Raw genomic sequence first — 13118 nt, 5'->3', positions numbered from 1 at the left:
AGATATTTGGACCTCAATAACAAGAATTGGGTAAGTTGTGCTGTTTTTTTTTTTTCTTTTTCTTTTTTTTTCTCTACTTTTATTTTCTGTCTCTCCTTTGGGTAAAACCAAGCACCGGTAGCCATCTCCTTATGACAGAGACCTAGCAGGTCGGCTGAGTCCACCGCTGTCCAAGTCAGAAAGGAGACACCAACGCTTGTTTTACAGCTAACATTTCTTTTGACTGAGCTGAAGTAGTTCGGCTGAGTCCACCACTTTTGCAAGGTTTTAACTGGCTACGCTTAACCATAGTTCCTGTATCGCTTGGCCAGTCGAGTGTTCTCGCTGTTCCGTTGCGGCATTGGAGCTTGCTGACCCCAGCTTACCCGTGTCCCTGTGTCGCTTGGCCAGTCGAGCGTTCACGCTGGTCCCTCGCAGCATTGGAGCTTGCTGGTCCATCGCGGAGACACCATTATCTGTTTTCTTTTACTAGAAAGATGCAAAACATGGATTCTGCAACAACAAAACATACCGCTAAAGCAGAGACCGGTGTCATCATTATAGAAGATAACCAGTCGGTAGAACATGAACCAGAGAAATCTAAACAGGTAATTTGGATCTATGCCTCTCTAAAAACGTTCTTGGGCTTATAGATCTAACTTATTTATGCTCCAAAGGGCTAGAAAGGCTAGACTTGTGTCCTGTGTCTGTGCTGTGTTAAAAATGTATAATCTCCCCTGTTTTCTTAAATCTGTCAAGAGAAAGGTGGATGATGTTATGTCGGTGTTTGAGCAGGGAGAGATACCCGTTGATGCTTATGCACAACTGATTCAGCCTGTGAGGACCAGCTTTTAGTGGTCGGCTCTGTTCCAAACAGAGAAAATAGGCTTGCATAATTTAGTGAAATACAAATATATAAAACATGCTGACTTACTGGTTCACTGATGGGTTTGGACCTGGTTTGCAATTTGATTGTGTTCTCATACTTGTATATAATTCTTGTGTTTTTGTTTCTTTTCAAATGGGATACTGATCTCATACAAACAAGCTTGTGTGAATATTTTCCTAAGCAGTTTCATACTGTAATTTACCCAAAGTCTCTTTTGACAAATTTATGAACAGAATGCTCAAGAAATCTTTTCAATGAAGTTTGCAACATACAGTACAAAACATTATTGTCTATGAGTGCATTACACCAACATAAACATTTATGATGCCCACATCATATACTGTATGTATCAGTGAATATTTTCCTGCTGTTTCTCCTGCTTTATTCATACATTTAAAAAAATATAATGTATAGCACACAGTGTGTAACTCTGAAAGCAAAGACTACGTGTTAATTGCTATGTTTGGAATTTTGCTTCAATAAACTTGTTGTTTTAAGGCACTTTGATATCTTTTTTTTTCTCTCCCTTTATGTATCCTGTTATAACAGATGGATTGGGTAAGATCATGAGGTAAAGGATGCAAACTGTGTGTGTCCTTCAATCATTCAATAAAGTTATTGTTTTTAAGACACCTTGGTGTTTGTTTTATGATTTGCTTTATAAAGGGTATGGTTTGGAAGGTGGCTGAGGTAATGGGATGCCCATTGTGTGTTTGGGCTGCACTGCCAGTTTCCTTGGGTGTGTAATAGATTCTCTCTCTAAAACCTTCTTGTACATCCTGTCTCTGGGTCTGTCACTTCATCTAATAACTTTCTTGTTTCCTCATTCATTAGTGTAAATTGTGCTTCCTGGGTGATGGAATTGAACATTTTTGGGTAAGTCAGTTCCACCAGTGCCACTTCCCAGTCTCTGGGCAGTTCTATTGTCTTGGCTACCTGAACGGTTAATGATGCTGTCGTGTTGTTGGGAAAAGTTCTGGCCGATGAATTACTCAGCAGTGTTTTATAAAATCCATTTCTGACTTTAGACATTTTTTCTTGGTTTCTCAACTCCTTGTCTTTCACTTCTGAAGCCTTGACCCAACTGTTAAATTTCTTGTCCCAACCAAGCCATTTTACCAACACATGCTTGTTTCTACCATGCCCGTGAGTGGTTAGGATTTTCATTTTTTGTAACTCTTCTGCATAAAATGTCCCTTGAATTTCATCACCTGCGTAATCTTTTAGTTTATATACAGGTTTGATCCATTTTAAAACAGTCCACGATAATAAATATCTCATCTGTAAACGACTGCTCATAGCCTTTTCGAATACACTTTTTAATTTTGAAACTCGGACATGATCACCTATTTTCAAAGTGCACAGAGTAGATTTTCTTTGCCCGGCCCTACCATAGACTGTTTTCCAAACACTCAGAGCATTTTCAGGAGTCACATCTACAGGTCTTGTTTTAATCGTGCTGTGAAAACTGTGGTTATAACTCTGCAGAAAGTCTGACGGGAGATCTATATACCGAAAAGTATTGGCATATGTAAAATATTTCCACATTTTGGATTTTAAGGTGCTATTGAATTGTTTTACTATGCTGGCCTTTACATCGCTGTTCGTGACAAAATGTACAATATTGTTCTGTCTTGTTGTTGTTGTTCTGAAGTTTTTGTACCAATGTGTTATAAAATTCTTTGCCTTGGTCTGTCTGTAGCTTTTTAGGAACTCGACCCTGTCTAAAGATCAAACTAAAACCCAGAGAAACTTCTTTCCATGTCTTGGCCTTTTATTTACACAGCCCAAGCATATTTTGTGAGCACATCGATACACGTGAGGATAAATTTTATATCCATCATTGAATTTTGAGTAATAAGACATCTCTGCTAAATCTACTTGCCACTGGTAATTGAATGTTGAAACAATTGTTCTGTTTCTCTTGAACCTCAGCTGTGCTTGTTTGTGCATACTGTAAGTGTATTGTTTACTCATCCATTCCAACACGTTTTTTTGCTTGACATTTCTGCGGCCGACCATTTTCCTTGCACCACTTTTCCGCATGGTTTTACAAGCACCCATGGGGTGTTTTGGGCGACTGACAAAGATTCCTCTAAAATTTTCTTGTATGGGTCTGGTCCAACACACCTCCTACCGGGCGCTGCACAGATAGGAGCAGGATGCCTGGCCCCATTGATGACAGACACCTTACAGGGTCCCAAAGGTCATCACAAAGATGATCAGCCCCAGTTTTTAGCATCAAGGCTAAAATGCCCCATTAACCCAGATGGCATACAGTAGGTACCGGAAATGCCAAAGGGGCGGGACATACACCTGTCAAAATTTTATGATGTATAATGGTGACACTCCTTACTACTGTTAGCACTTGCATGACTTGTTCCAGGGAAAGTTTTAATTCATAGTTCATAAGGCTACTCAACAGCTGCTCAAACAGAGTCTTACTAATATGCAGTAAATGCTGTCTGTTGTCTGATGGTGTATTTCATGAGTGTTGTTGTATTTCTTGTCTGTTTGTATTAAAATACTGTCACCGATAAACCATTAACCCTCTAAAACAGGGGTTCCCAACATTTTTCATTCCATTTACCCTATGGCAACTTTTTGAAAGTAAATTTACCCCCACCCTGTTTTGTTTAGTAATTTGAGTTTAAATTTCTTCTATACTAAATCAATTGACAATGGGGATACTTTAAGATACTGTTTTTAACATTTTTATTTTAATTTCAAATAACAATAATAAAAGCACATAATAATGCTATTTCACAAAATAGGCCTACTTCAAATTTTATTTTCAACTTCAGAGTTTTTGAGCAAATCTACCCCCTGAGTGCATGAAATTTATCTCCTGGGGGGTAAATTCCAGTCTGGTTCAGAGCGCCTGCTTGTTTCATGAAATTGGACTTTTATCCCAAGTGTGGTAAATCATTTTTTTCAGAAGTTATACTTTTCACAAATGGTAGAGTTGTACTTTTCACTAGTAGATCCATGCTTACATTATAGTTTAGCTGTTGATCTGTTTACTCCGTAGTAATTCATGCCAATTTAAAGGATGATCCATCTACTTTTTTGTAATTTGTACCTATTTACTGATCTATAAAGAAATGCTGAAGAAATTGTCCCACCTATAATAGATTATCAGTTCTGCAACAACAAATGAAGTAGATTGATATTAAGTAATGGAATCCGTTCAATTCTCTTTATGGTATTCAGGAGAATCAGTTTATATCTGGCTACAATTTATGGGGAGCTCAGATTGAGTTTTTTTTTGGACTGACAATTACAACCCTGCTTTTCATTTTTTCTTTTTAAGATCGCTGTAGCACAGAAATATGTGGACTACCATGCTGAGAAGTTTGGCTTCAAGAGACCCAATGTGAATTTCCTCCAAGGGTATATTGAAACCCTACAGGAGGTCGGCCTACAGGAGTGCAGCTATGATGTTATCATGTAAGTTGAAGGTGAACCAAAGATCTGTTGTAACAGAACTTCAAAAATCTTGGAATATGCACCCTAGTTTACTGAAACCCAACCAGTAGTTAATTCTTCTTTGATGGATTTTCTTTCAGATCAAACTGTGTGATTAACCTGTCCCCAGACAAGAAAGCAGTTCTGAAAGAAGCCTACCGTGTACTTAAGGTGGGAAAATTCATGCATTTATTATTTGCACTGTACAAAAATAATTGAAAGTGGAAGAGAACTGAAAGGGTAGAGTAGTAGACAGATATGTGCAGTGTGAACAAGGCAGCACCTTGCTTTATGCTGCGGGATCCTCACTCTACACAATGTTACATTAAAGTCAGCTTTCCGTCTTGAACCCCCTGAGCAATAACAAATCTCCACTGAATGTTTATACTTTTCAATAATGCAATTTGTTGCACGTGCATTACGAAAAATTAAAAGTTATTTCTTTAACCTTCCTACAAAGTGTTGATCCACAGAGCTTTTCTGCATGCAGTTTTTCTGTTATATATGTTACACGTGGCAGTTGTTCAAATTATACTCTTTCAGTATATTACTGCTACACCCACTAAACAAGAGGTGACATTAAAATACAACATTGTGTTCTGCTTACCGTGTTTTTATGTGTGTCTGTAAGAGTGTGTACAAATAATGAACTGGTTGTCTATAAAATACTTTTTTTCTTTTTTCAGGATGGTGGAGAAATGTATTTCAGTGATGTCTATGTAAATAAACGTCTTCCAAAGAATCTGAGAGACCACAAAGTACTGCTGGGTTTGTGCCATATTATTTTTATACATTAACATCCTGCAGGTATTTGGAAGTTTTATCATTAGTGGATTCTCAGTGACTTAGTGTTATCTAAAAGTTTCTTTAAAGTATGTGGATATTTTATTACTAATGTCTTGCACACATAATTTCATTATCTAAACTCTGATATTTAATGAAGGTGCCCAAAATAACAAAGATGGAGTAGAAAACAGTCCCGACTCATAACAGTCCTGCTGCAGTTTGGACAGTGGGGATAAGGCTATTTTTATGAGAGGCAATGTAAGGTTTCAGTCAACGGTAGCACTTTTTATTGTAGTTAGAGATCAATTTTAGACTAATCATTCCAGAGGACATTCTTCCAAAAATCCACATGATCATTCAGAAGGTTTTATGCAAACTTTAAAAGAGTAGCAATGTTCTTTTGTTCTTTGCTACTATACCCCTTAATGAATCCAGATGTTATTTAGCTATTTAGAGATAAGAACATGAACATAATTAAGAGACGTGTGGCAATAGAGTCCTGGCTTTATTTTAGACTATGATTTTTTCCCCTAATTTTCCTTTGGGACAAGTAGAAGAATGTTCTTAAAATGGACTTAACAAAAAGTATTACTCCCAGCCTATACATCACGAGGAGGTTGAATGACCCATGACTATGGATTTTTGGCCTTAAGATAGCTGAGGGTCTTTCAGACATTGTCCTGATCATCATCACTTTCACTGTGTATCTTAGCACCCAGTTATTTTAAAACATGACAATAACCTTTTAATATACTTTTGCACAGGGTGTTCTTATTTTTTTTAATTGAATTCTTGATGTCCTCTAATCAATACATAGAATGGTTAGAAAACTTTTCTTTTAGAAACTTAAGAAGAACAAACATAACATTCTGAAATCCATATACTGGCAACATTGGGCACAAGGCAGGAGCTAGGCCTGTGAAAGCCGGGAGTTGGACCACAGCAGTAAAGCAAAGTAGTTTTGTTTAAAGAAGACATTCTTAGTAAAAATAAAGCAGTGAAAGTAGTATTTTGAGATTTTACAAACTTCTAAGGCAGCACTGTAGTCATTTTACTTTGTTATTTAAAGATTGGAGTTCATAAATCCCACAAACTGTTTAGTTGAATTTTAATGCATGGTGTAAAATGCCTCCCATTTACATAATGATAAGTAAGTCTTTCAGTTTATACGGACTTTTAGTTTTAAATATTAAATATATGTAAAATGTTTTTAAAAATCTATTTATAAGAATGAAAAAGACAGATATGACCCTTGTAATGATGAGGAAATACTGAAGAGGAATGCATCAGAATCATGTCTAAGCCTGAGCAAATAACCTGCCTGTTCTTTATTCTGTGTCCTTTTGTTTAGTGTAGTGCAATAAAAATGGCTTTGAAAAGCTCATCTTAATGGTGATTGTTTTTAAAGATGCTATCAAAATATAGATGGTTTTATAGAAGAATAATTTTTCCACACAAGATGTCCCTGTTGTATTTTCAGGGGAGTGTCTTGGAGGTGCATTGTGGTGGCTAGACCTTATTCAGCTGGCACAAGAAGTTGGCTTCTGCACCCCAAGATTAGTCAGCTCCAGCCTGATTAGTATTAATAATAAGGAACTGGAGAGTTTAATTGGTGAGTCTTTGTTTTGTATATACTGAATGAAATATTTACTAAAAGTGAATTTATCATTATTGTTGCATCTACAGAATAAAATATTTCCCAACAAACAGGGATCTTATTATATGCTGTTAATTGAGAGCATGGCTTTAATCACAAACAGTGATGCTCTTATATCATTTTGTTAATAATCCCCCATTCATGATAAAGTAGTATAACTGTCTATATATACAGCAGATTATTGTTGTGATATTACTGTTTACCATAGTCCTAACTATTTTATATACATCAAATCATCCATCCATCCATCCATCCATCCATTTTCCAACCCACTGAATCCGAACACAGTGTGCAAGGCAGGAACCAATCCTGGGCAGGGCACCAGCCCACTGCAGGGTGCACACACACACCCACACACCAAGCACACACTAGGGACAATTTAGAATCGCCAATCCACCTAACCTGCATGTTTTTGGACTGTGGGAGAAAACCGGAGCACCTGGAGGAAACCCACGCAAACACGGGAAGAACATGCAAACTCCACGCATGGAGGACCTGGGAAGCAAACCCGGGTCTCTTAACTGTGAGGCAACAGCACTACCACTGCGCCCCTGTGCCACCCACATCAAATCATAAATTCATCAAATTCTTCAACCTTCTTTATAGTATAGTGTTATAATGAGCTAGAGACCTTTCAAGCAGGTACATGCTGAAACAGAAACCATGCTTGGACGGAACACCACTCCATCACAGGATAAACATTCCTAAACAAAACAATGACGTTTAAAATGAACAGATTATTTTGTAACTTTTCTAAATGGGGAAAAAATGCATAAAAAAGTGTCAGATATAAACATACGTCTTATATTAGACACAGCAAATAATAGTAAGACAGTGAACACTGTTTGTTAATTTTGGATCCGTGTCAATAATATGAGTGTGTGCTAAATAACAACAACATCACTTTTTTTTATTTATATTATTAACACATGGTCACTTTTGCCTTTCTGATTTAAAAAAAAAAAATCAAGAAAAGCTTGTGTGGGACTTCATAAAGTGCATCATCCTTACCACACAATACCCACTCAATCTTTTGTAAGTCTCATAGGGTTGCTGATTTAGAATATTCAGATAAACTACCATTTATTGATCGCATTTCAGCTTTTTATTATGGTTGTCCTCACAAGCATAGGAACATGTTCAAATACCCAATGCACTGGGGCCGTGAAGTTGTAGAACTGAGTTTTGTTTTTGGTTTTTTTTTTTTTAATTTTTTTTCTTGCACACTTCGAGTTGCCAACACTGAACATAAATGTTAGACACACTGAAGTAAGGCAGCATGTTGAAGCAGTGCTAGTGTTGCTTCTTTGCAGGAAGGAGACCCGGGTTTGCATCCTTCCTCCTTCCTGTGTGGAGTTTGCATGTTCTCCCCATGTCTGCTGGGTTTCATCCAGGTGCTCCTTTTTTTCTCAATGCCCAAAGACATTGGCACATTAGGTGAATTTACAATGTTAAATTGGCCCTAGTGTATGTTTGGTGTATGTGTTTACTCTGCGATGAACTGACACCCTGTTCCTGCTTTGCACCTTGAGCTTCCTGTAGAGGGCTGCAGCCCCCTCTGCTACTGTGGTCTGGTTTAACAGATTAGAAAATGACATGACATGATATTACACTGTGGTAAGCACTGTTGTATCTCAAGGCTGTACTCTGCACTTAGCCACGACTGTAAACCCAGATACTATAGTAGTTATGCCCATTGATTTGAAGGTGAAAACATTTTAGCCCATTGGAATAGCAGCAGTGAGACTGTCATAAGCATGTGACTTTATGAAATATATTTTTACCTCTCTCTCTGTCTCTCTCACATCTTTATTGATTGTTGAAATGGTGAAATGGTGTTTTATTGTCTAATGTTTGTATATTACTCCAGTGTTGCTTGTCTTTTTTGACGTTGTTGTTGTGCTGTTTGGGTTGCATGAAATCACATGTAAAATTTTAGATATCTGTAATAATTTATATGTATTTTTGTACATATATTGTATGGTATTTTGTGCTTTTACATATTTTGTGCTTTTTTTTTACTCTCACTATATTTTGAAACATGTGCAGTTTTCTAGGTTTGTTTGTATAACAAAGTGCATTACATTAAATTGAACTATATATTACAGTAAGGGAAGGTCGTATTTATTTATTTTTTTAATTTTTGAACACTCCTACAAAAAGTCTCTTGATATCAAAATGCATTGTTATTTTAACAATCTTGTTAGAGGTAAAGACAGAACAGAAATTAACAAAGGAACCAAAAGATTGTCAGGATGACATAGAACCAATTTGCAAATACTAATGAAGTATTTATAGCTCCAAATAGAATTTTTATTCTAATAGAATATGCTGTTTTCTCTCCCTTATGGTAGAAGGATACCAGTTTGTTTCTGCAACATTCCGTCTGTTCAGGGTTCCTAAGAACATTAAAAGGTCAAGGTACCAGGTCATATACAATGGCTCCATTACTGAGAAGGAAGATTGCTTGGATTTTGATGCAAGCTTTAAATTTAAGGTAAGTTACACCTATTCAAATTAATGGGTGTTTTTAAGTTTTTTCTTTCTGAGAAAAAGTGACATGCTGGCATTATAGTAGGGCATATTATCCTTATCTATACGCACCTGACATTAATGATGATGACTGTACACTGCCATTAAATTTACTAGGCGCTTCTTTGGTATAAACAAAAGACTACTGTAACTTGAATATGTCTAATCTTTTCACTATTGTCTCACCTACTCTAGTTTGAAATTCAAGCCGTCACAGAGCAGTTTATATAGTGTGGTGAATTGCCGGCATTTTACTCCGGCCCTCAACCCCAGGCCGCCAGGAGGAGCTCCCCCGACAGCATGATCATGCCCTGAGTTTCAGCAGGGCATCATGGACTATGTAGTGTTTATACACAGCCCTGCTGGATACCTTGGGGGCCACCAGGTATCGCTGTAGGGGGGGCTCGTAGGCTCGAATTTGCCCTATAACCCGGGAGTACGTCATAGTCATGTGACAGGAAGAAACAACATGCTCCTGGGGTGAAGAAAAGTACTGTTTGCCCTGACCCGGAAGGAATAAGGAACTGTGGACTGATTGGGCAGGAACACCTCTGGGTCAGGGTTTATAAAAGGATTGTGGGAAAGCCCAGACAGTGAGCTGAGCTGGGAGGTAGGAGGGCGAAGTGTCTGGGCTAGGAGGAAAGAGAATTGATTGGAAATTTATTTGTGGTTTATGAGTGTAGAGTGGAGGGTGCTTTGTGCACTGTATAATAATAAAAAGAATAGTTATTATACTTTCACCTGGTGTTCAGAGTGGTACCTGAGGGTGTTAGAGGTGGACCACGCCTCTATCTGCTACAATAGTATCATTAGACATTATAAGGTAGAGTGGAGCTGTGTGCAGTCCTTTTTGTTTAATCCTACACCCTCTTTCTCTAGTAGACACTTGAATTGCTCCCACAAGACAGTAGAGTTGGTTTCCATTTCAATCTACAGTAAACTAATTTCCCCTTTTTCATTTTGCTGTACTGGCCTGGCTAATTGACCTTGCACATCTGCTGGTTCTCGTTTCTTGATATACTTAGACTATCTGGTGTTTAAAAGTAATATAAAAATAATGGCTTTACAGCAGGATTTTTCAAATGTAAACAAGTTAAAAATGTATAATGTAATATGTTTGTGCATATTTAAACCAAGATTTTATTTTCATGAATCTTATTGGACATTATAGGCAATTTGTCACTCTACATTTGTTCTGACGATTTTGATTCAGACAGTGCAGTTCCAACTGCATGACAGTGAAAAGGTCCCATGTCCATAATGTAGATTTAATGCATACCTGTGGTATAAGGATAGGGCTTTTAAGGAAAAGGAGAAAAACAGCTGGTGCTGATATACTTTATGTATATTTTTGCCCAGTTGGTATATTCTTTCAATCATATAAAAGTTTTTTTATCCTTAGCCTAACAAAAATATGACACTTAGCAAGTCTAAGGAAGACTATAGAAGAATTTAGTTATGTATTATAATACAGCATTATAAATATAAGCAAGTAAATGATAACCTGCAAGAGGTGGCAGCAGTAGTAACAGTAAACTCTAAAAAGAGTTAAATGATTTATCACAAGGAACTATACAGAAGTACTTCAAAGAATGAAAATTTTGTAAAATATATTGTAATAGCTGTTATATACAAATCAATGAATGGTATGCTTAAGCTTTACAATCGTTGAGCAAGACTGCATTATAGTACTGTGTGCAGCTTTGGTCCTTGCACTATGAAACAGATGGAGCACCAGAAGAAGTGGTACATAAAAACAGCCTGAGTGTGGGCTACTGTGGCAGTCTAAGGTAATTGAGCTTATTAAGTTGTAAGCAGAAAAGGCTATCTATGTACTCAGTCTAGATCAGTGTTTCCCAAACTCGGTCCTGGGGACCCCCTGTGGCTGCAGGTTTTGTTCTAACGATTCTTAATCAGTGACAACACCTGATAACACTGATTTCATTTAATTAGCTGGTATTTTTTTCTTTTATTCGACATTGAGAAAAGCACAGCAGCATGATTTTTACATTTATAAGACATTTATAAATATTTGTACTTTGCTATAGATTTAAATGCTTAACTCTCTTTTGTTGATTTCATTATACTTTGCCCTTTCTCTGTGCAGTTTTTCCCCATTCGTTGTATCTTAATAATGACAATTTAAAACAAGCAGATCAGACACCCAGGCAAACAACAATGAATAATCAAAGGCTACAACTACTTTAGAGTCAGACCCACTAATTAGTAAATAATGGATTAATTAAACAATTAGAACACCTAGAAAAGTAGAATGAAAATCAAGATGAAAATACTGTTAAAAAGAAAACAAAAAACATTCCTATATAACTACTTGGTACATTTTAATTTTTTTTTTTGGCAAACTTAGTTTTCAAATTTCTATATTAGTTCCCTAAACACAGAACTTGGGAAATATCAGTTCACTTAATTAGCCCAGGAGTTCAATTAAAAAGAAGCTGGTTGGATCAAAACCTGCAGCCACAGGGGTCCCCAGGACCGAGTTTGGGAAACACTGGTCTAGATCTTTACATTCTCAAAGGCTTTAATAAGCAGATCAGCTAAAGTTGAGAGGCTGGTGCTGGCACACATTAAACAGAATATTCAACTCAGGTTGGTATATCATCACACCTATTCCACAGATGATGCCGTATGCTTGCACTTCTTATTACTCTTACACATCCAGAAAATAAAAATAAAAAACTGATACACTTTTTATAGACCACAGCTCATCATGTAACACTTCTGTAACATCAATGCTGATCACTACTCAACAAGTGACGTAGTGCCCCCCTTTACAAATCAACTGTAGCTTACTTAACTGGCAGGACTCAGGATGTTCAATTTTTTCCTCCACATAGGCAATCCATAGAATAATGTTCTGAGCCGCCATCTTTTGAGCCCTACTCCATCAGTGCATTTGGATGATGATACCATAATCATAGGCCTGATCAAGAATAATGAGATAGCTTACAGAAAATGTTAATGATTTTTTTTCCTTTACAACCATTTAAGAGTGATATTTATTGACTCTTCATGAGGATGAGGAAATTTAGTTGGCGCCAGAGAGAGGTGACAGTGTTCTGATTTTTCATATGAAGTGTTTTCCTTCTAAGATTGGTTTTAGCTTTTCTTTAGCAATAAACAAATATATTTTGTAGCTGCCATGACAATAAATGGACAGGTGGACAGGTTAGTTTTTATCATCACATTAAAAAAAAGGTTTTAGAACTGAAGAGATCATTTTTAAGCCTTCACACGTATATGACAAAACCTAATAGGTTTATTTTTTTCCTTCAGGAGGGAGAAGTGGTTGAAGTAGATGAAGAGTTGGCCACAATTTTGAAATGCTCCCGATTTGTAAATGAATTTATGTATTGCCCAATGATTGATGAGAAGGCATCAGTTGTTCATTGCAGATCAACGCCTAAGGTTTGTTTTGGCAAGATACTTTGACTTTCTTTTCATTTTCATATTTTTCAGCTTAAAATTATTATGAAAACTGCTGTGAAATATTTTTCATGCTTGCAATGTGATCCCTGAGTCTTTAAATCAGCTTTGTTAGAAGCAAGAATCTATGGTGAAGTCACTTGGTTCAAGGCTGTAACCATCATGGATGAGAAATTATATCTCGCATAGCATACTGAAGGTTGTTCATGATACAGTTTAAAGAATATGCTCGAATTGGCAGCAGAGGAATCTCAGCTGCAATTTAAACTGTCAGATAATTTTTACCCACTGCACCCAGACACATTACTTTAACTAATCTGTACACATTGTTCTTTCATTAATTTTTTTTGAAGCCCTGTA

At 36.8% G+C, this 13118-nt stretch overlaps 1 protein-coding gene across 1 annotated transcript in view; it reads left to right on the top strand.

Moving 5' to 3' along the window:
* The window catches only part of LOC120514408 (arsenite methyltransferase-like), a 48367-nt gene that overhangs the window by 22056 nt on the left and 13193 nt on the right, over positions 1 to 13118 (top strand). The window contains exons 3-8 of the mRNA XM_039734770.1: positions 4182 to 4318; positions 4438 to 4507; positions 5023 to 5104; positions 6603 to 6734; positions 9134 to 9276; positions 12609 to 12740. Of these exons, the coding sequence (XP_039590704.1) occupies positions 4182 to 4318; positions 4438 to 4507; positions 5023 to 5104; positions 6603 to 6734; positions 9134 to 9276; positions 12609 to 12740 (696 nt within the window). The remainder of the gene's footprint in view (positions 1 to 4181; positions 4319 to 4437; positions 4508 to 5022; positions 5105 to 6602; positions 6735 to 9133; positions 9277 to 12608; positions 12741 to 13118) is intronic.

This window comes from Polypterus senegalus, chromosome 1 (assembly GCF_016835505.1).
Source record: "Polypterus senegalus isolate Bchr_013 chromosome 1, ASM1683550v1, whole genome shotgun sequence".
NCBI classification, from domain to species: domain Eukaryota; kingdom Metazoa; phylum Chordata; class Cladistia; order Polypteriformes; family Polypteridae; genus Polypterus; species Polypterus senegalus.
Note: the sequence above shows the minus strand (reverse complement) of the source record. Positions and strands in the feature narration are given on the sequence as shown.